The sequence below is a fragment of the Dendrobium catenatum genome, unplaced genomic scaffold (assembly GCF_001605985.2).
Source record: "Dendrobium catenatum unplaced genomic scaffold, ASM160598v2 fragScaff_scaffold_53, whole genome shotgun sequence".
NCBI classification, from domain to species: Eukaryota; Viridiplantae; Streptophyta; class Magnoliopsida; order Asparagales; family Orchidaceae; genus Dendrobium; species Dendrobium catenatum.
This window is the reverse complement of record NW_021318515.1, coordinates 132,655-158,231: the sequence shown is the minus strand read 5'-3', so window position 1 is coordinate 158,231 and position 25,577 is coordinate 132,655. Positions and strand designations below refer to the sequence as shown.

General features: G+C 35.0%; 3 protein-coding genes across 3 annotated transcripts in view; 2 read left to right on the top strand and 1 right to left on the bottom strand.

Moving 5' to 3' along the window:
- LOC110116085 (oxysterol-binding protein-related protein 1C) overlaps positions 1-7,043 on the top strand; it is a 42,742-nt gene extending 35,699 nt beyond the window's left edge. The window contains exons 6-10 of the mRNA XM_020849543.2: positions 2,737-2,904; positions 3,022-3,162; positions 5,065-5,295; positions 5,394-5,507; positions 6,674-7,043. Of these exons, the coding sequence (XP_020705202.1) occupies positions 2,737-2,904; positions 3,022-3,162; positions 5,065-5,295; positions 5,394-5,507; positions 6,674-6,841 (822 nt within the window). The 3' untranslated portion in view covers positions 6,842-7,043. The remainder of the gene's footprint in view (positions 1-2,736; positions 2,905-3,021; positions 3,163-5,064; positions 5,296-5,393; positions 5,508-6,673) is intronic.
- A 7,011-nt stretch (positions 7,044-14,054) lies between these two features.
- Positions 14,055-15,136, top strand: LOC110116095 (protein FAF-like, chloroplastic). Its single transcript, XM_020849559.2, has one exon. The coding sequence runs from the start codon at positions 14,136-14,138 to the stop codon at positions 15,084-15,086; it is 951 nt and encodes a 316-aa protein (XP_020705218.1). The 5' UTR covers positions 14,055-14,135; the 3' UTR covers positions 15,087-15,136.
- A 7,129-nt stretch (positions 15,137-22,265) lies between these two features.
- LOC110116091 (transcription factor CYCLOIDEA-like) lies at positions 22,266-23,409 on the bottom strand. The gene is made up of 2 exons (XM_028694336.1): positions 23,056-23,409; positions 22,266-22,892 (listed from the first exon to the last, which is right to left on the bottom strand). Exons 1-2 carry the CDS (start codon positions 23,404-23,406, stop codon positions 22,266-22,268), a joined length of 978 nt encoding a protein of 325 aa, XP_028550169.1. The 5' UTR covers positions 23,407-23,409.
- Positions 23,410-25,577: the final 2,168 nt, after the last annotated feature.

Sequence of the window (25,577 nt, the reverse complement as noted above, 5' to 3'; positions counted from 1 at the left end):
CTTCGTATAATGGAGTTTTTTAAAAAAACTACGTTTACTAAAGCTTTGCAGTCAAATGTATTTTAACAATTAGCTTTAGCGTATTAAATCGTAACAAGTTAATTAAGCTGTTGCCTAAATTCTCACAAAAATTTTTGAAACTTGATCCAGATTTTTATTATAGATCACAATCAATGTTTTGATCTTGACTTTAAAGATTATGTAAAGCAATAAATGTAGAAACATTAGAATAGAATAATCATTCTTCTCTTGAGAGGAGAAAAATCATCTCTACCATGCTTTTAGAAGGACATGAGCATTTATTCTTTTACATTTTATACCATTCATCAATCTCTTTGAATTACTGAGTTAAACTGGATTTCAACTTTTTAAATACTACATTGTAAAAAAGGAGTATAATTTACTTCATAGTTTAATCATTCAAAGAGTTGGATGAATGATGTAAGAGATGTGAGAGTAAATGCTCTCCTTTAAAATAATTGCAATCTAGCTCTCTCTCTCTCTCTCTCTCTCTCTCTCTCTCTCTCTCTCTTCTCTCTCTCTCTCTCTATATATATACACACACACACACACACACCTATGATGCACCGACACGGACACGTCGACACGGACACGGGACATGACATTTTTTTAAAATATAAGACACGGGTGCGGTGTGGACACGACATAATAATTTTTTAATATAATATATAAAAATTAAGATGATATTATATTAAAAATGACAAGCAATAATAAATCAATTTCATGATAACTTGTTTAGCTTATAACACAAAGATGTTTAGTACAAAATATCTAGTACAATCACAAAAATATAAGCAAAAATCATTTAGTACAAAATGAAGGTTCAACTACTCAATGGAGGGAATGATAGAATTAGATTCAGAGGTTGATCTTTGGCCTTCAATATCATCATCATTGAATATTATTGCTTCTAATTATGGTTCATCTAGAGAAAGATTTGCAACCTCCAATAATCCCATATTATCAAGGCACTCGAACCCTTCTCCAGCAACATCCCACATATTGTTATCACATGTTATATAAAGTGAGATTTTCCTTGATAGAAGATGAAGATTTGTATGCACATAAAATAAATCTTCAGCTCGTTGTGGAGTTATTTTATTTCTCTTCATTGATTGAATAAATGAGTATGTGCTCCAATTTCTCTCACAACAGGAAGAGGATGATACTTGAAGTTCTGCTTGTTTTTAAAGTTAGTAAGTTATTTGTATGGAAAGATACCGAGCATGTACCGAGCAGTACCGAACATGTACTGAGCGGTACCTAGCATGTACCTAGCGGAACCGAGCATTTACTGAGTGGTACCTAGCGATACCTAGTGGTACCGAGCATGTACCTAGCAATGCCTAGCGGTACCGAGCATGTACATTAGCTTTTTTTGGTAAGTTTCAAAAAACAACAATTAATATTTCAGGCGTCGAGAGTCAGACGTCGATTTCATTTATCAGTCACCGAGAGAGGAGATGAAAATATCTTCACTGTCAAAAAGAAATGAAAATGAGAATATTCGATGATTGGGAATTAAGTGCGGATGTTGATTTGGTGTTGTGGATAAGAAATAAGAAATTTAGTTTAAATCCCGCAAAATATACGAAATTATATTTAAAAAAATTATAAAATATTTAAGATATGCGTGTCTCCAATTTGCATTTAATATTTTTTAATCAGACATATTTTCGACGTGTCCGACACGTGTCGGAGGAGTGTTGGATGAGTGTCGTGTCGGACACGGTGTCGGACTCTGCACGCCTCTTTCAGGAGAAGTGTCGGTGCATCATAGACACACACACACAAAGAGAGAAAGATTACTTTTGTCCTACCTATTGGATAATAGATATTCTTTTCCTATATTGTTTTTTAATCTACCACATACAATGCTATTGTCAAAGATAATTTTAAGAAGTTCTAAAAAATCATTGAATGTTGAGAATTGCAATAAAATTCTAGTTTTTCAAATTCTCATAATTTGTTGCTTTGATGTGTATTCTTCAACAGCCTTAGAAGTGTAGACTATTTTTGGGGGAGAGTTTGCTTGTACAAGCATGAGGCCTGATATTCTTTTTGTGTGTTTTTATTTTTTCTTGTTGTTTTAGTTGGTTTATCTACCGGTTTGCATGCGTCATTAAGATTTTGTCAAGTATTTTGCACGTTGGATTTTCTTTTCATAGTGTGAACTTGATTTTTACTAGAGGTTTATGCTCATTTACTTTTTTCTAAAGGAATTTTAGATTTGGGTGATTTTTAAGATATTATTTAATATGAAAGAAACGTGTTTTTTCTATTTTTGAATTAATAGTAATTGATTTTTACTAAAAGAAAGAATTGGTGACGTGCGAATTAGAATTTTTGTGTTTTTTTATGTTTTATATCTTAGGTTATATTAGTATTCCTGTATCCTTACCTTTCTACATCACTTCGCACATTGAAATTTCAACCATCCATTGAGGAGATTTTGATTGATCCAATTAATGATCAGTTGATCTTAAAAGTTCTTAAAAATTTTTATATCACTTGTTTCATTGATCTTAAAGAGAATGGATAGTTTTAATTTAACTTTTGAAGAATAATAGCATCACCCTATGATTGTTTAATTTAACAAACCTGTTTGTGTATATATATATATATATATACTACTTCCCCTAGATTGCATGTTGTGACTTCCCCAATTTACATGCTGGTGTTTTTTTTTTTTTTTTCTTATTACTGGTTATACAGGTTAGTCATCACCCTATGATTGTTGCTTGCCATTGTGAGGGAACTGGGTGGAAGTTCTGGGGAGACAGTAACCTAAAGAGCAAGTTTTGGGGTCGTTCAATTCAGCTTGATCCTGTTGGCGTTTTGACTCTTGAATTTGATGATGGTGAAGTTTTCCAGTGGAGCAAGGTATTTTCATAGAAGCATGCATTCAGCTCGTTTTCTGGCTTTGAATTTTTTTTTATTATGATATATTCAGCTTCAGCAGCTGGTTTGTGAAATCTGATTTATGTAGGATTTTATCAGGTAACAACCTCCATCTATAACTTGATTCTCGGAAAGTTATATTGTGATCATTATGGTACAATGCGGATACATGGAAATAGTGATTACTCGTGTAAATTGAAGTTCAAAGAGCAATCAATAATTGATCGCAATCCTCACCAGGTGAATCACCTTTCGATGCATTTCTTGTTTTATAATCTTAAATTTATGAGTATATTATATAATTTAATATTTACTAACAAATTGCCAAACATAAAACTTAGGAATGTTAAATGATGGCTAGTGAAACTAATAAAGGAAACCTGAGAGTAGGGGATTCTAATATCAAAACAAGTAGATTGGTAGTGGCTGTCTCTACTCCCAAATTTATACCCAAAACATTCCTGTTGGGGGTGATGGGGAGTAAACACCACAATAATGAAACAAGCAAGAAAGTAAAAGCAGCAGAAAAATAAAGGACACCAGAATTTAATGTGGAAAAATTCAAAATAGGGAAAGAATCACGGAGCCACACCACACCAAAAAATTCACCATGAAAATTGGGAGAAATAAGTACATATCTCTCTTATCTCTCACTCCCTTCTTACTTCTTTTTTTACATGCACCGTTCTCACTCTTGGCTTAACTAAAGAAAGTCAAGTAAATAAACTCCAAGGGACGCAACCCTTCATAAAATGAGAAAGAAAATCGTTTAGCCGTCTTGCAGCGCTGCGGCGCTAGTTTGGGGCGTGGTGGTGTCCACTCTCTTTTTAACGATGCTGCAGCGTTCAAACACTCAGTACTGTAACGCTATATCTTAACTGTTGCGGTGCTCTTCTCTCTATCATTCAACATTGGGGCGCTTGAGTACACAGCGCCAAGGCGCTCGGGTATGCACCCGAACCCCGCACCCTTAGTGTACACGATAAGCTTTGAGGTCCGAGACAACAGAACAACCCGATTGACCAACACAATCAGATTCGACTCTTAACAATTCTGGAGGGTGTTCTATATTTTTTAGAAAAAAAAAACTTGAAGCACACATTACTTGATTGACGTGACATCTATCCTGATATGAGTATTGTGCAAAATGGTTAAGGGGATCTTTGGTTCAAGGGAAGTGATTTTTACGTGTTCTATAGTGATTCTTTCATCAATTGTCTCATGCATTACGATGGACACCTTTATTGTAGTTGTTTGGATCATGAAATTTTGCATTGGATCATCCATGTTGTAGTTGTGTGGATCATCCATTTTTTCATGTGAAAGGGGCTACTGCTGTGATGAGAAAAACCGTGTCTTCAAAAAATTCAATAAGTTTATTGGTTGACTAGATTTACCAGGAAACCCAAACCTGGATATGCATTATTTGCTTTAACGTGGCCATAATTTTATTCATAGTTTTTTAGTTGAGAATATTATTTTTCCTTGCATTGGTAACTACCCTAAACTTGATTGTTTACCAGTGAATTTGTGTATACTCATTAAAGAGGGCCAGATTGCTATCAATCAATGAATATTGTTGCATGTGATAAAATATTTCTTTTATTATTATTAGTGTTATTTTTTATATTGTTAAGCTTCTTTTATAAAGTATATGTGTATGAAAGTATACTTTATCGAGGGTGATGCATTTAGTAGAAATGCTAAAAATTACATATTTTATATATTAATTTATAAAATATAATATTATTCCCATCAGGTGCCATGCCTAATTTTTTTATAGTTGTGTTGTGTTCGTGCTCCATTGTCTGGGCTTCATAGGTTGATTGGCATTTCTATATGCTATGCTGACTAAGGTTTTGTTTGGGACAGCTTTCTTACTGCTTCATAAAACAGTTTTTTAGTATCAAAATTTTAATTTTTATATTAAAAAATTATTTTAAGAAGCAATAAGAAAGCCGCCTCAAATGAAGCCTAAAATTGTTTTTCTTAATTTCTTGTAAACAAAATATAGAGACTTTGTTTTATTTTAATTTGAAGGCTGCTTGTTTTCTTTTTGGGTTCTCAGCTTATTCTGCTTGGATTGTTTATTTTGATTAGGGCAAGCATATATAATCTTCAGACGTACAATTGCATATGCAGGTGCATGGCATAGTTCAGAATCGGAACGGTAAAACAATGGCAACATTGTTTGGCAAGTGGGATGAAAGCATACACTACGTGAATGGTGATCCCAGTGCCAAGGGAAAAGGCGCTGAAACCCGATCTCAGCCTTATCTTTTATGGAAACGCAGTAAACCACCAAAGAATCCAACCCGATACAACCTTACGCGCTTTGCAATTACACTGAATGAACTCACTCCTGGTTTGAAGGTGAGTACTAACGAGGTGTTATAAGTGTTAAAAAAGTATTAAAAGCACCAAAGCTCCATGGCTGTGTCATTTACTGTTTTAATGGTGATGATACTTAGGAACTGCTACCGCCCACTGATTCAAGGCTAAGGCCCGATCAAAGATGCTTAGAAAATGGAGAGTTTGATATGGCAAATTCAGAGAAGTTGAGATTGGAGCAGAGACAACGCCAGGTAGATTCTGAGAATTTGATTTGGTTTTCCTTTAATCAGGCAGTTAGAAAAGCTTACCAGGATAGTAGTTTTCTCTACTTGTTTCTTCTCTTTTTGGTATAGAAGATGTAGTTTTGCCTCTCAGCTGCAGAATGCTCAACATCATCAACAACAACAACAACAACAAGATCAAGCCTTTTTCCCACCATGTGGGGTTGGCTACATGAATCCTTTTTCGCCACTGTGTCCTGTTAAAAATCAAATTCTCGTTTTCTAATATTTTCTAACCAAGTTTTTTTAGGTTTACCTCTACCTTTTTAAACATAAGTCAAATCTAATATCTCAGCTTTCCTAAACGGGTCATCAGAAGGCCTCCGTTTAATGTGAACAAATCATCTAAGACAGCTCTCCCTAATCTTATCTTTCATTGGAGCTACTCCAACCTTATCTCGTATATGCTCCTTTTGTATCCTATTTCTAAGCGTAAAGCCACTCATCCACCTAAGCATCCTCATCTCTGCAACACTTAACTTAGTATTATGCATCTCTTTTAAAGGCCAACATTCGACACCATAAAGCATTGCAGGCCATAATGCTCAAGTAAAAAAAAAATTTAACAGCGGCTTTTTTATATGAAAATCATAAGACTATATATTTTGCTAAATCCCAGTATCCACCATTCTTCCAATTCCACAAACGAGATATATAAAATTTTCTTCAAAATACTTGGGATAAAGATAAAGATGATGATGAAGATGATGAGATGGATGAAAACCTTGAAACTTTTAGAAGAGAATTAACAGGCTTGCACCATATTAAAGGGTTCATTGAAACAGGATAACAATTTTTTGGACTCCTCTTCTCAGAGATCTTGCTGAAGCCTGAGAAACCTGCCATGGGTTGCATCTAATGAGTTTCTAGCTAAAGCCACATTGAGGCTTCGTTTGGGACGGCTTTCTTACCGCTTCTTAAATTTTTTACTAGAAAGCTGCTTTAAAAAACGATAAGAAAGCCGTCCCAAACGAACCCGTGTGAACTCGAACTGTGTGGTTGGCCATCGGGTCAAACTAGAGATTTTGAACTAGGAGTGGAGCTCTAAATGGAACACCTTCATAAAATAAAGCATGGATCCACCTAGTCAACATTTAGCTGCCATTCATTTATGGATTAAAATCTACATGATGCAGGCCCGAAGAATGCAGGAGAGCGGTTGGAAGCCCCGGTGGTTTGCAAAGGATCAAGGTAGCGATACCTACCGCTACATTGGCGGCTACTGGGAGGCGAGGGAGAAGGGTCAGTGGGATGAGTGTCCCGACATATTCGGCCAAATCCCCAGTGATCAGCTTGCTGATTGACCTGAATTTCTATACGAGGCTAAGCTAAGCTAAGCTCTTTGAGGTCTCCTATTCTTTGAACCCCTTTGTATTTTCTCTTATTGCTCTCCCTGGGATCTCGGCATTCCAGTTTCGATGCTCGCTATTTTCGAGCAACAGGAGAGGCGATATCTGTTAACATTGATTTCTTACATAAATAAAATGAAGTTTTTTACTTGGCTTTCATCAGTCTTTTTAAAATAGTAAGAAAGTTATCCAATAATGTATAACACTTCGTTTGTGGCGGTTTTTTTAATGCTTTCTAAAGCAATTTTTTAGTACAAAAAATTTTAGTTCAAAATATTTTTATACTGGAAGCTGTTTTAGAAAGCAGCAAAAAAATCATCCCAAATGAAACCTAAATCCAAACAATGCATGTAGAAAATAAAGATATTAAAATCGGACCTGACAATGATTAAGAAGAATAAGATGTCAATAGTTTGATGATTCAATCGGGGTCAAATCAGGGTGAACCTAATGACGTAATACATATTAATTGTTTTTAAATATTATATAATTTATGAACAATAAAGCAATCATTTGCAAATAATCAATTCTAGAAGAAGGTCAAACTGGCTGGTCGGTCGGTTCTCAATTCAACCACTTGAATTAGCCAGCTCGATTCCATTTCTAAACTCATGGTTTTGGACATTATAAATGTTTTTTTTTTTAAATTAAACAACAATTTTTTTTATTGCCAACATATTATTAGAGATTTGTTTATAATTCTTTAGTAGATATTACTTATCATCAAAGAAGCTTCCTCAAGGCATACAGCAATGCTTCAAATTATCTCATGAAACAGTACAAATATTGAAGATCCATGAGACATCCATTACACAAATATATATTTATTCACATATAATATTAGTGCTTTTATGATCTTTATTGATCATAATTAACACGACAATGATATCTATTCCTAACAAATCACAATCAACTAGACTTTGTGTAAGGCAGAGCACAGAATGAATCTTAATAAGGATAGGCTTCAGTGGCATTAATCACTTGTTTTACTGCTTTAATGAATTAATGGCATTAAATTAGCAATATTATTGATCTTTAAAACGCTTCCTTTAGGTTTCAAACTTTGAATATGCTTTAGAAAGGCCAATTAATGGAGGTAAAATATCAGCAAAAGAAAGCAACTCCATTGAGGCTGGCTTGCTTTGCCACCAGGTTTTGTGTAGTGCTGCCGAAAGGGTTCAAATTCATAAAGGTATATGCTGATAAAGCCTTGAGATATATCAAATATTTGTGGTTATTTTAGTAAGAGTATTTTAAAAAAATTTTATAATAAATAAAGGGTTTGCTTTGCAATCATATTAGAGTAAAATATGCAATTAATAACTCTAAATAGGTGAAAGTGTGTAAAATTATTATGTTGATATTCATTTTTTTTAGTTTTATGTATTTTCATATATTTTGTTTATTTCTCCATCTATGCATGTATAAATCAAATAATAATTCTTTAATCAACTAAGTTAAATTCACTTTTCCTGATATTTAACTATTATAATATGTTGAAATATAGATTTAAATAAGAAGAAAATAAGTGGCTAATTAAGATGTAATGAATTGAGATTTGGAAGAGTTTTATGAGTGTGATTAATTTCAAATTTAAGGGTTTTAAAATTAAGGTGCTTATTTGCTTGAAAAGTATATCAATAAGACTAGTCTCAGATAGGAGATAATGGAGGATGCTCAAATGGGTTATTTTCTCTTAATAGTATAGGAGACAATTTAACCAATAAGTCATCTCTTAGATGCTAGGGGTTGAATGATGTTAGGTCTCTAACTCTAAACCTATGATTGGACGTCCTGATGTTAGTTGACCTTTTATGATTCTTGTTGATTGTCACCCAACATACCAAAAATTGACAGTCGACATCTTAGCAACTAAAATATGATGAATGTCTTTTTGGTTATATGGTATCATCTCTTATAAGGAGAATGATTGAGTTAGATTGGTCTATAACTCCTAACTTCCAATATTTCTCATTGACTATTTCCTGATGCAAACCAAAGAATGACAACTAGCTTCCACCAACTACAGACATTCAATGCAAATCTTCTCGATCATATAATCTCCCTTTCTATAAGAGAAAGATTCAAATTAGATCACCTAACATCGCCCATCCGTTGATGTTCCTCATCAACTATAAGTCAAAACATTTCAAAGAGCAACATTCAATCTCCATCAACCTCTAACTTCTCAGGAAAACCTTCCCAACCATTTGATCTCCTATCTTATAATGAGAAAAATCAATTTAGACCACTTGATGTCGCCTAACCTTTGGCGTTTATCACTGCCCATCACCCAACATATATCAAATGGTAATTTCATATGTTCATTAGCCATCAATGTTCAACACAACATTTCTTGGTCGTCAGACCTCCATGTTTATAAGGAGAACAACCTATTTAAATAGCTAGCTTGATGTTGCTTGGCCTTTGATGTTTCTCATCCATAACTTCTTAGCACATAATCTAACATTCATTAATCACTTTCATCCTATGTAAATCTTTCTAGTTGCACAATCTTTTTTTTAAAGGAGAACGACTGAATCAAATTACAAAGTATAACCTAGAGCTTTCTACATTCCACATCAATTAGCTTAATGCATGCTATAAAGTGACATGATGTCCATTGTTTATTAATGTCCATGCAAGTGCTTTTGATAAGGAAGAGAGGGTCATGGTGGAGGGATGACAAGGTATGAATAATACCTCATCTATATTTATTTACTTACAACTGGTGGTTTATGGTCATCAAACTTTATGGTTAAATACAATCATACAAGAACTCCATCTTAGCCATGTTTGGTGGACAAATATGAATGGAATGAGTTGATGAAGAATGCATACAACACTATCTTATGACTATTACATTATATTGTTATAGTTACTAATTCTAAAATTTTACTTCTTTTGTAATATTGTATTTATATTAATGAAATTATTTCAATAAAGATTTCATTTAGGACAGCTTTCTTACTATTTTTTAAAATAATTTTATAGTATAAAGTTTTTTTGAACTTGAAATTTTTGTACTAAAAAAATATTTTAGAAAGCATTAAAAAAGATGTCCTAAACGAAACCTAAATTCGATATTGTAATTTAAACCTTTCTAAAATTATTTATATATAAAATCTTGCTTCTTTTAGAAGGTACTATCAACATATCTTTGTGTGCGAGAATTTTCTTTTAATCCTAAAGCAATAAACTCTCTCTTTATCATCATAAATATTTTAGCACGCAATATCATCTACTTTTATTTGAAATTTTTATTTATCCCCCTAATCAAATATTAATATATAATATTTGTTTTTGTATTTTTGTGTGTGTGTGGATAAGGATTCATAGAATACATAGAAGTTTTTTTTTTTTTTTTTAATAGAGAGTGAGAAAGAATCAGGGTGTTGTCATGGTGTTGGCTTAGTAGAACAGATCAATTTAGACTTTGTCTGTGACGGCTTTTTATTGCTTTTAAAAATAACTTTTTAGTATAAAAATTTTTTACTAAAAAATTTCTTTAAGAGGCAGTAAAAAAGCCGTCCAGCCTTAGTTTACTTTGGATACTGGACAATCTCTATCACATCAAATAATTTTTTTGCCTAGCTTTTTATAATTGCCACCAAACTTAAATTATTATTTTGTTCCCTTTTCATGTCAATTACTTGATGGTTATGTTATTAAGTGGATTCAGCCTCTACAATGCATGAACATTAATGAATCATTATCCAAAAAGAAATTCACTGTTCAGTATTTTACATTAATATGAATGTAAAATAGCTATGAGGATAGTCTTCTCATTAGATGGAGATCATATTATAAATAGTTCAATGGAACATATTACCCATAAGCATGAACCATGCACTTTTTTATGTTGCACTTAATTATGGAGTTTATCTATTGATTACTTATTTATTTTTTAAGAAATATTTCTGACCATTGCTTTATAGTTTTAAAAAAAAATTATACTAAAAAAATATTTTAAAATTTTGTGAGAAAACTATCTCAAATGAAACCTAACTAAATATATAGCAATCTCTTTTTAGCATTCAACTTTATTTTTGCTAAATAACGTGCGCATCAAGCAATCAAACACTCACTTCCTCAATCCACTTCCAATTAGTCTATTAAAATTCATTTATTTTGAAAAAAAGGAACAAATTGTTTCTTATTTTTCCCCTCCCACTTGTTGAGCTTTTATTCTGTATGGAGACCGGATGGGAGAACCGTCCGGTTAAGCACTGGGTATCCAGCGGTATCGGGTACCCGCTGGGTACCCACCAATGGGGTGACGTGAAGCATTTTTATTGGTCTCCGGACGCCCTCCGTACAGAATAATTTCCTATTGTTTAGGGGATGGCCCACCAATATATTTGGGCTAAAAGTTGTAGATCTGTTTTCTCATTTCTGCTTTATTTGAGATGAGTTTTTTCCCGCTTTTTAAAATAATTTTTTAGCACAAATTTTTTTTGAATTTTAAATTTTGTACTAAAAAGTCATATAAAACTGTCTCAAAAGAAGCCATCACATCATGCCTTTAATTAAGGGCGTGCATATGATTGAGTTAAATAATTTAATTTATTAATTAACTAAATTTATTAATTTTAATAGAACAATTTATGAAATATAACCGATCAAATTATTATTATGACCAATTTGGTTAAGTTCCGCATGAACTAAAATATATTTAAATTTAAGTGCCTTTTGTTTCCTAGCTTCACATACAAATACCAAAAGTAGGGGGGTGTCAAAATTAGTTTTTGGGTCAAATCCAACATGAAATTAACTTGAGTCCAAATAGGTTGACTCTCACCCAATCCGATTTACAAAAGGGTCAGAAATTTCAACCCGTACCCGACCCGTCGGGTTAACAGATTTGCCCGACCTAACCCGCTAATTTGGATCTGGTTGACCCAAGCGATGCGGGCGAACAGCTTGACCGCAATAGCTTGCGAGCGAGAGCGCACTAGCGTGGAGTGCGGAGGTGTGTGGGCAGTGGAATGGTTGATCCAACCCGACCCGTTTGCCAAACAGATTGATTTGAATGAGGAATTTCTTAAATTGGATTCAGATCAGATCAAATATTGATACCCATAACCAAAAGATTAAAAAAATGAATGTACATAAGATTATATGGATTGAACTTTTTCAAAATTATAAAATAATTATCTGAATTATTATGAATATTATAATATGAGTTCTTAATGTTGTCGCATAGATCTGATTGTAAAAGTAGATTCTCATAATTTTTTTTAAATTGCAAAATAATATTAATAATCCAAAAAATAAAACAGCTAAAAGTTATCTGAAATATACCCTTAATTAGACAGCCAAAAACTAAAAACCAAACACTTTACAACTACTGTAACTGCAACCCACATACCTCATTATCCTGCAACAAACATATAAAGTGAAAAACAAACGGTTCTCAAACAAGAAAAAACGTGTGAAAATAAATGTGGTGATGGATAATTATACATATTGTGTTCGATAATGAGATTATGTATGTGTAATTAGTACCTCACACGCATACATTTCTTAGGCTTGATTAAAGCCCATTGTGATCCAAGCTTGATAAACACTTAATGAATAAATCTAAAACTTGTTTAATTAATTAAAGTAAAGAGAGATATTCTACTACTCAATAAAATCGTTTTTTTGAGAATATTTAGATCAATTAAGACAAATTCATACAAACATCACATACGTAAGACTTGAACCCAAAACCTCTTAGTTGGTAGCCAAAGCTTCTTGATGTCAGAGTTGCTTAATACTATTAACTTCAGGCCAAATCAATTTTGTATGGTAGTTTGTATTGATGTATAGCAATAGTGCTTTATTGTGTTGTGTGTAGTCTAATAGGTTGCTATAATTGTCCATATATACATAAAGACAATACTCGTAAGAAAAAAAGTATTGTAAGAAAAAGATTTTAAGAGAATAATACAACAAAGGATTTTGCCCTGTTACTTGAATCTTGTATCCTGAGATTTGATTTAAGGTGGTGGTTTCTTTTCGCAATGAGTTCTTAATGTTGTTCAGCTATGGTTATCGGATTGTCAACGAGGAGTTGTCGAGCCCCCTTTTGTCTGGTGTCACTCCCAAACAATAGATCAAAGAGAGCTTCGTACTGAATAAATTTTTATACTAAAAAAATCCTTTAAAAAGTTGTCCCAAAGATTTAGGCTTCGTTTGAGACGGCCTTTTTTCTGCTTCTTGAAGCAGCTTTTTAATACAAAGTTTACTAAAAAATTGCTTCTTAAAGTATAAAGAAAGCCGTCCCAAAGAAAACCTTAATTATTTTGATATAGGAGGTTGGTTTCAAAATGTTTAGGACTACCCTATTATGATCCCCTTTTATTTGTTAAGCTGCATAAAATAATAAAAATATTGAAAGAAGAGCGCTACCCAAACTAGTATTAGAATTCAACCGTAGCAAAAATGGTTTACATACCGCTTTTATGACTAATATCATTATTTATTTGTTGGACACTTAATACCCACAAAAAATGAATTAAGTACTAAACAAATAATGATTATATATAATTAAGAAAACTAAAATATAATTAAATATTATACCGAAACACTGCTCATTAAGGCTTCGTTTGGGACGGCTTTTTTACTGCTTTCTAAAACTGAGTTTTAGTACAAAATTTTTTATTTTTGTACTAAAACTCCATTTTAGAAAGCAGTAAAAAAGCCGTCCCAAACAAAACCTAAATCAGTATTTGAATTCAAAAGTTGCACGCATTTTATTTATCAAATTAGAATAATATTGTTATTGGATTAATAAATAATGGGATTATCTATCAGTATTGATTAGATTTTATTATACGATATCCTTAAATAGAAAGGGGAGGAAGGAAGTAATCGCTATAAAAGTAGAAATCAAAAGGTTGGAGCAGAAAAGTTTGGATATCTCTACGGCTTTTGAAATTATTATGTGCGGATGCCGTTTAAAGTCCAATAAAAATGCATCATGTCACCCCCTATTTAGTACTGTGGCTCTCTATTGTTCTTACTCAGTACTGTTCGGTATCGAGCTCGGTACTGCTCAGTACCGGTACCGAGCTTGATACTGAATGACGTGGTTGCACCTGATTCGTCTCTGAATGATAAGTTATGTCCGGTATCCGCACTGAATAATCTCTCCACTATAAAAGGCTGGCTGGCTCACACATCCTTTCTCCCAAGTCCCTCAGTCCTCTCTGTTTCTCTCAAGCCAGAAATAAGGTAGCGTAATTCTCAGTCGTCAAGGGAAATGGTGAAGGCCGGAGATGATGAGGCAAGGTTAGATATCTGGAATTCAATCCAGGTTGAGAAAGAGAAGATGAAGATTGATCCTCCCCTGTTCTGGCCTCCGTTGAGAGTAATGAATCTGGAGCTCTGCACCGAGAGTCTCGGCTCTGAGACAGGCTCTGATGGCTTTTCCTCGGACGAGGAATTATACTCTTATTTCTCGCCCTTCTCTGATAAAAGAGACAGTTTTGTAGAGAAGGCAGGGGAGATGAAGCAGAGGACGAGGAAGGAGCTGACCAAGATGAACCATCACTGCTCCATTTGCCGGGATTCACAGCCACCGAGGTCATTCCCTCCTCCCCTCTCCTCCACCTTCATTCAAATGAGACCCTTGCGCTGCGATGGCCGCCTCATCCTCGAAGCTATTTCCGTTCCCTCCCTCAACTATCTCCATGCCGAGCGGCACAGCAGCCGTCTTGTGCTCTCTTTCATCAGCCAATTAGTTGAGGAAGACGAGGAGGATGAGGAGGAGAAAAGCGAGGGAGAAGAAGAAGATACCCAAGCAGTAGATGGTGGAACAGAGCCGGAGGTCAAAGTCAGCACAAAGCTGGCGCAAGCCAACGGTGTCGCGGCGGTAAAAGTTCTTTGGTCATCTCTAGCCATCAATAAATTCGCCGTCAGGGCCGCACTGGACGACGGTGATGAGTCCACGGTCGCTGCTGGAGAGGAGATATATCTGACGACGGCGGCGGCGGCGGCGATGCTGGCGGGCACCGTTGGCATGTTCATGTTTGATGGATTCCACTACCACTACATCCAACCGAAGTATCTCTGGTCGTGTGTCCCGCGGACGCCTGCGGCCGCTGAATCGAAGATGCTGTTTAGGTCGAAGAGGCGGAGCAGGGAGGAGCTGTTGCGCGATATAAGGCGATGTATATTCGAGCCGCCTTTGGCATTTGTCACCTTGTCTTGAGCTTTTCCTCGATCTTTGGATAAAAAAAAGAAAAAAATTAGTCATGTTAAGAGTGATTATTGTCTAAAAATGTTTTAACAAATATATATATATATATATATTGTTGAATCCAAACAAATCTGCTCTATGAGTGTGTCTACTAGGAACTTTTATTTGGTCCGGTGAACGCACGCTCCTCTACGTTCGGCCACCAATATTTTAGCGCCATGTAGCATGAAGAAAAAGTCGCCGACCCGACCCGTTGTTTTTGGGTTCTCGCCCGTGCGTTTCTTTTAATCCTTGCCGAGCCGAACAACATCTCATCACCTTTTGGCTATATTTCAAATACTGAGTTGTACCTAGTTTTTTCTAGCAATATCGAGCAAAAACCTAGCAATATCAAGCAAATCCATAGCAATACAGTTGTAGAAAAACTCGGTACAACTCGGTATTTGTATAGTTTTGGTCTTCACAGAGCGGTATTTCTCGTTTTTTCAAAGCAATACTGAGAAAATCTCAAACATAGCATTCCCGGGTTCCGCTCCGGGTCAAGTCGTCGGGCCGCGCGGAAAAGAGTAAGAGCACGTGGCGACATGTTTTTGACGGCCGAACGTACCTCTACGTCAGGTCAGAGGACGTAATAATTGTCCGTCTACTAGACTACTAGAGAATATGTGAGAATGGACAACGGGATAGAGAGAGTGAAAAGTGACAAGCTAAGGAAAAACTATAAAAACTTTAAAAATAAAAGCTCACTATTTAACAAAGCAAAGATTTTTAAGGTCCATTTAAAAAAATTCTTTTTCATCTATTATTTATAGAATTTTGAGAGCTACAAAAAATATTTTATAAAAATAATTACAATGCTAAACAAAATACTTGGAATACATGCCATCTTCTAGTCGGCTAAGGAAGCCAGGGCCTACTGAGCCTTGATGAATCATCTCTAAGTGAGCTCAATAGTACATGTGTTTTTTGTGATGCCAAATAGAAACAAATGAGTTAGCAAGTATGTATTGAGTATAATGAGCTGAGTGACTGGACTTCTACTTGGAATTGTGTGTGACATATGCTGAGCATTTTGTCGCCTTAGTAGAGAAAGGTGAGTGAGTTGAAGTGGCTAAGAAGGCGAGCTCAACGGTCGTTTATAGTAGGGCAAGTTGAAGGCCCTCTAGGTAGGTGCTTCCCTATAGTTGGTGTTAATTAGATGTTCATAATGAAGCTACTTGTTGTGATGGCTTCCTTCCTTATGTGGGGCTGGGTCAGCAAAGTGCTCAAATGCCCCCTAAAAGGGGTGATTTGCTTTCGTAAGCCTGAGCGAAGGGGCTAGTTCCTCTATAAAGACTTACTATATGTCAATATGTTTATTTAATTAACATGCTGATTACATGTTAAACATCTCAATAGTGTATACAAGTATATAATTCTCATGTGCGGTCATGTTATATAGTGAGTAACCAAGAAGCACCAAAGTAGACATAATGCCTATTTTATTACAGGAGCACAACACTCTAGAAGCAAGATAGTGTGACCATGTTTTCAAGTACTTTCCATGTGGTCGAGCTTATTGCTTTTTTTTTTTTTTTTTTAAGAATGATGAGCATCAAGTAAAAATAGGTGGTAATCAAATTGGGGATTTTGATAACTAACAAATTTTTTAAAGAGTTTTTCTTATGTTTTTTAAAGCAACTTTTTAGTAAAATAAATTAATGAATTTGAAACTTTTGTATCAAAAAAATTATTTTTAAAAACATTAAGAAAGCTGTCCTAAACGAAACCTTAATATAAGATGGGCTGAAGCTTGGTAAAACATTGCTTACAAGTTTTTCAATGGTATTCAATAATTTTCTTTTAAAATGCATTATTTTCTGAGTAAGGGTTGGTTCAGGATAACTCGGCCTTTTTTTTTCAGATAATATTCATAATTTTGTTTGGTCAATTATTTCTAGCTATTTTGTCACTTTTTTTCTAAACTTTTTGTTATGAAAAACTATTTTTTGTAACATGAATAGTTAACTTATTTTCCATATAATAACTTCACAGAACAAAATTTTAAAAAAATTGCAGCCATCTCAATCAGTCCTTAAATCCATCTGTTGATATATATATATGCACCTCATTTATCTTGAAAGGGGGGACCGAAGCAAGAAGAGAAGAGAAGGAAGAGAAGGAAGAAGCTCCTCCTCGACCATCGCCCGACTTCTGCCGGACCACCACTTGAGATCCTGTGCTCCGTCGGATCACCACTTAAGTTCTTCACCTCCACCGGACCACCCCCTGACGTCGTTGCTCCATCAGACCATCACTTAAGGCCCTGTGCTCCGTCGTACCACCACTTAAGGCCCTTACCTCCGCCGGACCACCGCCTGACGTTGTTGCTCCACCGGACCACCACCTAAGGCCCCGAGCTCTGCCTGACCACCACTTGAGACCCTCACCTTTGTCGGACCACCACTGGAGGCCCTTACCTCCGTCGGACCACCGCCTGACGTCATTGCTCCGCCGGACCTAAGGCCCCAAACTTCTGTCGGACCACCACTTGAGGCCCGGACTTCCATCGGACCACCGCCTGATGCCTAGAATTCTGCCGGACCACCTGAGGCTCGGACTTCTATTGGACCACCACATGAGGCCCGAACTTCTATTAGGCCACCACCTGATGTCTAGAGTTCTACTAGATTACCTCCCTACTACAACGGTCTTTCGGACCCCTATCTCCTGCCGACTATGATCTTTCTGACCTCCGTCGCCTACTATAGTCCTTCCGACCTCCGCCGCCTACTATTATCCTTCCGACCTCCATCAACAGACAACGGTTTTTCTGACCCCAGTCTCCTGCCGACTACAGTCCTTCCAAACTCTATCGCATACTATGGTCCTTCCGACCTCCATCACCAGACAATGGTCTTTCTGACCCCGGTCTCTCTTCAACTACGGTCTTTCCGACCCCTATCCTATCGACTATGATCTTGCCGACCAAGCAAACACATCTATGTTGATTATTGTAACTACCACCATATAATGCGCTCTATATGATGTATATTTATGACATCAAGTCAAGGCTTTCTCCCTAAGGAAGGACCTCATTTGTAATCGACTGCAAATACTAGTGGATTCATTCAAACTGGGTCAGACCCCGTGGTTTTCCCCCTTTTTTAGGGGTTTCCACGTAGAAACTATGGTGTCTCTTATGAATGTTACACCCTCTCTCTTATCTGATTGTGTGTTTGATCTTTGTACAATGCTAAGATGTTAAACTATACATTTATCTACTGCCGCGAATACTCCAGGACGCAACAAGCTCGATGATCCCTTGGAAGCTATGCAAATTGGATTCTTTCATAGAATTTTTTCTTAATTGCATTAGTTGCAGTCTTTAGGAGAGTTATATAAGGCTTAGGCAGGATCACAAGCATTAGCTGAACAAGCCCTATTGTAAAATATTTTCCTTATGAAGAAATATGACAACTTTTTTATAACTTGTGATAAAAAAAATTATTTCACACCAAATTAATTTAAAGAAGGGATAAAGCAAAATAGAATTGTGATAACTATTTAAAAACTAAGCCGTGAAAAAGTGCCCTTAATTTTAATAAGTGAAAATCTTTTATGCGTTAACATGTATATCACCTATATTAGAGCAAATTTTCTCTCATGTTTCTAGTAACATATAATTTTTTTATAGTTAATGCATGTCACTCATGCATATACTTTTCATGATTTGAAGAGAGCTCATTCATTGGAGGAGAAGTTATTCTATGTCGAGACCGGATGCAGAACATTGTTCGTAGACTAATTAGAATGAGCCAGCGGCACCAAGTCGTTGTACCGAGCAGTATCGAGCAATACTGAGCCGCGCAACCGAGCGAAGGAGTGACGTGGCACATTCTGATTGACCTCCGAATGACGTTTAGCGTCCACACAAAATAATTAATCTCATTGGAGGGCCATCTTTTCATGGACTACATGGACTTCTCTGCATGCCTTCTGGCATTTGTTTGGACCTATGCACACAGCTTTCCTCCCCCTTGTATCAGATCAGGGCAAGTGGAAGAGTTGGTCAAAACATAAGTCACATGACGTACTAACATAAAGTAAGTACATGACTTACTATTTTTCAATTGACATCTCTATTGGACCATGCATGTTCTGAGGTGAACCTCCATTACAAATTATATATATATATATATATGTTTTGGACGGCATAATAGTATATTGTTACTATTAATCAGGATTTTTTTTCCTTAATGTCACCTTCAAGATTTACTTTAAAGGGTTCTTAGGTTACATGTGGTTAATAATTACTACTCTTGATTAGGAGAGTATCTTTGTTTCAGGCTAGTCCGCATGCCTTGTGATGCTTTGTTTTTGGAAGAAACAATTGGATTTGGGAGAAGTTATTTTCTTTAGTTTATAGAATGTGGTCGAGAAAGATGGAAAACTTGATCAAGATTTTATAATTTCATCTTAGTCTATTTAGTTAAACTGACCTGATTAAATATTTCTTATTAATAATCATGATTTGCTTCATCCAAAGGAGCCAACTTGACTTGGGGTGAAAAACTTGTTGAAGAGGTCAATATTTAGATAACATTGGCTAATAGAAGGCTTCATTATGTCCAAGTGCTCCTTATTGCTCATGACCTATGAACAAAATCATTAAGGAACATCTTATTTTAGGTTGTATCATAATATAATATAATCAAGCTAACCACCTGGTCAGAGAGCATGTATCATTGCCTTACTTGTGTGAGATATTTGAGTGTGTTGATTACATTTATTCATTTACTATATAACATTGACTTAGCGAGCATTAATCAATTTCGAATGCATCATTCTTCTCAAGTGAAAGCAAGATGCTCATGCGGCTAGCTAAGTGCCATTTGATCTTGGATACAAGATCCAATGTTGCTTAAACCTTCTTCTCAAGCCACCTAGGCTACTACCATCGAAAAACTGCCAGAAATATTTGCCGTAGGAAATAAACCGTCGGTTTTAGTTTCCTACGTGGTTTATAACGGCGAAAAAAAATTTGCCGGAAAACCTCATGCATTACCACAAAAAATTCACCTAATTCTGCTTGAAGAAAGTTACTAGTAATAACTAATTTTTTTGTAGTGTCATGTGGTGGTTCTTTAGCTTTATAGAATGCAAGGAACAATAGTAAGCATAAATGTATTACTATGAACTCTGAAAGGATTATTATATGCTTAAAGATTAAAATGGCTCATCTTTACGAAGCTTCTGAATCCTAAGCATTTTATAGGAACTGTTGTCTGGTTCTCTTTTTTTAACCTTCAGCTTGATAATGGTTTTATGATTCCTATTCCCAAAATTCTAAGGTGGATTAAACCTTATAAAGATGAATTTAAACTCAATATTTGCATCTCTGTTTCTAATGGTGGAATTGGTCATGGTGCCTTAATTCATGAACATAAAGTTATCCTTATGTATGGTTTTGCATCTGACATTACTAACTGCAATATCATTTTCGCAAATTTGAGTGCATTCTTCATAGGCATTAAAGTTTGTTTAGAAAAAAGATTTTTTTTTAATATTTAGATTGAAACAGACTCTAAGGTGCTTGTTTCTTTAATTATTTGTAAAAAAATGTCACAATCTCGCCTCCCTTTTCTTCTTATTCAATAAAACCTTGCAGAGTCTTCGTAGTTTTAATTATATAATATCTCATATATGACGAAAGGCAATATAATGCCTGTGGTGATTTATTAGCAAAAAAAAAAAAGGACACTATGATTTCTAACACTATTTTGTTCTACAAAGATTCTCACAATAGAGTATTTAATTGTATGATTAGTCTTGATATTATGGGAATTTCTTATGTCATAAAATAATCATTTTTAGTTGATACTTTTTGGAAGATGCTTTTTTATGAAAGTGATAGGGAGTCTCAACCCAATGTGGCTATTGCTTCTATCCTTTCTTGGGAGGCTCAATTTTTGCTTCAGGTCATACTGGTGGGTTAGTTTTTGTTTGCCTGTCTATCTGAACTGGATGAAAGTTTTTTTTCTTTTTGGTTCCTAATGTTCTAATCTTCCCCTCTTTCAAATGATTGTTAGGATAGATTTGTTTTTTTTCTAATGGTTTGCTATCTTGTGAAGAATAAATTGGTCTCATTTTATGCCTTCTATTTATCTTTGATTTCCACCGGAGTGGATTTTCTCCAATGTGCTTAGATGGTGGTAGTTGGGTCCAATTTCCTTTCTATGGGCCTCAATTTTATAGTGCATTTGGTTGAGCTGAAATTAATTTTGTGACTCTATGTAACGGTGAGGCTTGCTGTTCATTATCGGATTTCTTAATGTGCCTAGTTATATTCGTCATGTGTTTTGGTTCTTTTCTGATTTGATTTTGGTCTTCTGCCCACTTGATTTGCTTCTCTTGATGTCTATAATTGTTATTGGGGCAGGTTTGGATCCTATCTGATCTAATTAATGGTTATCTGAGCTTTGGGCCCTAATATTATTTCTTTTGGCTATTTTGGGCTTCGACTTCTTGCCTTTTTTTTTCCATTTTGTTTAATTTGTAACTACTGAGGGATCTATTACTATGTAAATTTATTTTAATTTTTTATTGTAGCTCTTTGAGCTCTAGTAAAATTTATTTTTTTAAGGATCATGTGACCTTATTTTTTATGATATAAAATTTAGCATTTCCCTTAAAAAAATTTTTTTTTCTATTGGGCCGTGGGAGCATGGTCCCCCACTGGCCCATTAAGATAAAATATATAAGAATAAAGTCCACAGCACAACCATGTAAAACTTTAATCCTCTACTAGTCCATCAACAGAAATTCCACAACTGTAATAGAAATAGAGAAATAAATGCCTACAACGACAATTTTAAAGAAACTGGTTTCTCCCTGGATTTGAACTCAAATCTCGGAGTTTCAGAGAGCTCGACTATCCCCACTGAAGAGATGAGGTCCTAGTAGAGAGGATTCAGACCTGGGCTGGGGGTTCTCAACCGTGCTTGCCCACCAACCACCCAAAGCCTAGGTGAGTATTAATGTTAGAAAACTACTTATGGAACCCATTATCAGCATTTTGTAATAATCACAAGGTAACACTTTCTGAAGATAGCACAGAAATCAATGTTAGAAAACTTCTTAAGATGGGAAATGACACAACAATAATTGTTAATCAACACAAAATCTAGCATAATATATACAAAAGAGAATTTACATTTGATCAAACACTGATGGTATTATTAGCGTTCCAGAGCTCATTTGGAGTTGAAGCTCACCAAAGAGAACTCTTTCATCTACGTTTTCAGTTAAGTACATGTCCCATGAATCATCAAAAACACTCTGCATAGCTTGATTATAATCAAATATTGCTATTGAGCCATTGTCATCAGGTTCTTTGTGATGTATTGGTGAAATAATAGAGCAGTCCTCATCCATTTCTGCCACCATCTCTAAGGAAGATTTCGGTTCATGCGAGCTCGACTCCTCCTGAGGACCTAACGGCTCTTTTCTTCCCTCGCTGCCTTCGTCTTGCCTGCCACACTGAGTCATCATCGTCTTTTCCTTCTTCGCCAAAGTCCTTTCTCTTGCTCTGGCCCTCGCCTTGTCTCTGCACTCCCTGGCAACCTTAGGATTAACTGTTGTCGTCGATCTCATATTTCTAACTGCAGCAGCCTTTTTGGAAGCCTTCGACGGCGCCGGCGAACTGTGCTTGTTGTGTGAAACAGTGAAGATGTCTTCTTCGCACTCAAAAGTGGACGCTTTCCTCTTGACTGCAGCTACGTGTTCTTTTATGGCGGCTTTAGACTCGTTGAGCAGCCATTGAACAGTCTTGCTTGCCTGTTGCGAAACAAAAAAAAGTATAAATTGTTTGTTTTAAAAAAAATTTGATAATTTTTTTATAAAAACTGTAATTAAATATAAATATAAAAATATCATAAAATTTTGAAAAGCACGCGTGCGTCCTCATTGCCCCTTAAATTCATGACCCTGGAGTACTTGCCTTGTCGAACGCTAGTAGGTCCTGAAGATCAAAGAACTTGCGGGCGACATCAAGGGAAAGTCTCATCCTTCTATCTCGGGGCCCTTTCGCTGTGTCGATCTTTCTATGCCGATCTTTTCTGCTTGGTCTCGCGCGGCTGCTTAATGGCTGCAAAGATGCGTCGGAGGCTGTCTTCTCCGGTGCTGCGGCGGCTTCTACTGGAAGCGGCAGCTGTGGTGGCAGCGGAGGATTGTTTGCCGCAGCGGCGGAGGAGGAAGAGAAGATGTCATGGAGACTACCATGGCCGTTAATGGTTGGCAGCGACGAAGGATAGAAAGAGGAGTAGATATCATTATGGTGTGGAAACATCATTTGTACTAATGGATATAGTTGGTACGTAGCCAATAAATTAGAGGGTGATCTTTTTGAAATGACTCAAACGGTCATGGCTGTCCATGCACCATTCGTAGCATAGAATAGAAGATGATAAGGAGAGAAGCTACACAAGCTTTGGCTTCGTAATGGGAACAAGATGACTAACTGGCTTTTCTTCACCATTCATGCATCTTTAATATCAAAAAATAATGTAAGCATGGTGAAATAGTTTCCATGGTTAGGCTTTAGAGTGGTGGTCGGTAGAGTTTGCGGGAGCAATAGGAAGGGAAGACGATGTGGTTTGCGGGAGAGGAGTGGATAAATGGAAGTGGATTCCTTTCAATTATTATATGCATCATAGTAGCTTTGAAGACTAGCTTTCTCGTGCCACTGCCACACAGGCCTTTGGTAAATGTGTGTGTGTGAGAGAGAGAGAATGTTTGTGTGGATGCTTGGTAGTTTAATTGATTAAAATTTTGAAGTAATTATTACTATTTTTATTTATTTTTTAAATATAAGAGTCATATTCTGCCAATTTTAAAAGGAAAATTTCAAGACAAAGCATAATGAAAAAATATAAGAGTCATATTCTGCCTATTTTAAAAGAAAAAATTTTAAGACTAAGCATAATTATAATTTGTATTAAGAGCTTAAGCAAGTTTTAAAAAAATAAAATATAGGTAAAGTCGTCCGTTTAACGGGCGACTTACTAGTGTAGCTAGCATCCAGTCAGCATTCAAAAAAATTTAAAAAAGTACTGTAGTAAGTTTCCCGTTAAACAGGTGTTTTGCTACAATAAAATATTATTTTTATATTAAATTACTTCTAAAATTTTTTAATTTTTAATTTCTCACTAATAAGAACAAATAAAAATATATTATATTAACATAAGTTTGTGCATTGTTCTTGTTTAAGCTACTTCATTCCACCGCTCATCTCAGCACATTTAATATATTCTTTGGTGCTTGATTTCTCCTTATTTTCTCTTCAAACAAATATTTATTTTATATCTAATATTTCATTTGGAGAATTATCAGCATAAGAAATATATAAATTTGAAGTAAATAAATTTTATTTTAAAATATTTTAAATATTTTCATCAATTAGAGTAATTAACTTTATGAATACTAGTAAATTTATTTGATTAAAATCTTTAAAAATATTGTTAAAATTCAAAGTTAAAAAAATTTTATATTAAATATTTTTTGGACTTGCTAAGATAAACGGTGGATAAAATGCGTAAACTTATGTCAATATAACAAATTTTTATTTGTCCTTATTAGTGAGAAAATAAAAATTAAATATTTTATAAATAATTTAATATAAAAATAATATTTTACTGTAACAAGTTGCCTGTTTAACAGGCGACTTGCTACAGTAATTTTATTTTTTAAAATTTTTTTTTAAATGCTGACTAGACTAATAAGTCGTCAGTTTAACGGACGACTTGGCCCATTTTTTATTTTTTTTAAAACATGCTTAAGTTCGTAATATAATTTATAATCATGCTTAATCTTAAAATTTTTCCATTTTAAAATTGTTGGGTGCTAATTTTATCAAAAAAAAAAAGTTATCATAAAAAAATTAATCAATTGTGACTTGTAAAGAATAAACTTTGTAAACATAAAAGGAGAAATTAAAAAAAAAACTAAAATATCAACAGTAGGATTCAAAAAATCAGACCAAAAAGAGCTTAAATATAGACTTAGGTTTCGTTCGGGACGGCTTTCTTATTGCTTCTTAAAACAACTTTTTAGTAAAAAAATAATTTTTTTTACTAAAAAACTACTTTAAAGAAAGCCGTTACAAACGAAGACTTAAACCTCTTTATACTAATCTTGGACACACGCCTTCTTCTAATGACCCTATTGCCCAATAAGCTCAATCTTTCTGAAAGAGCCTCTACAATATGCTCTGTTCAACTTATGAATTTGTTACTTCCTATATTATGCTCTACATTGGATATTACTAGTGGTGAAATTATTAATATTGTATTCTACATTGTTAAGAATCAACTCTAAATAGCCTGGAGGCCTTCTCTCAAAAACCATATGGCATGACTTCCCCAATTTTTAGAAGCTTTTATGAGCATAGTGTTGTAATAACTTGGCATATATGGTGATAATGAGTTGGGATAGAGTTTTAATTCTACTTTTTTTTTTTTTGTA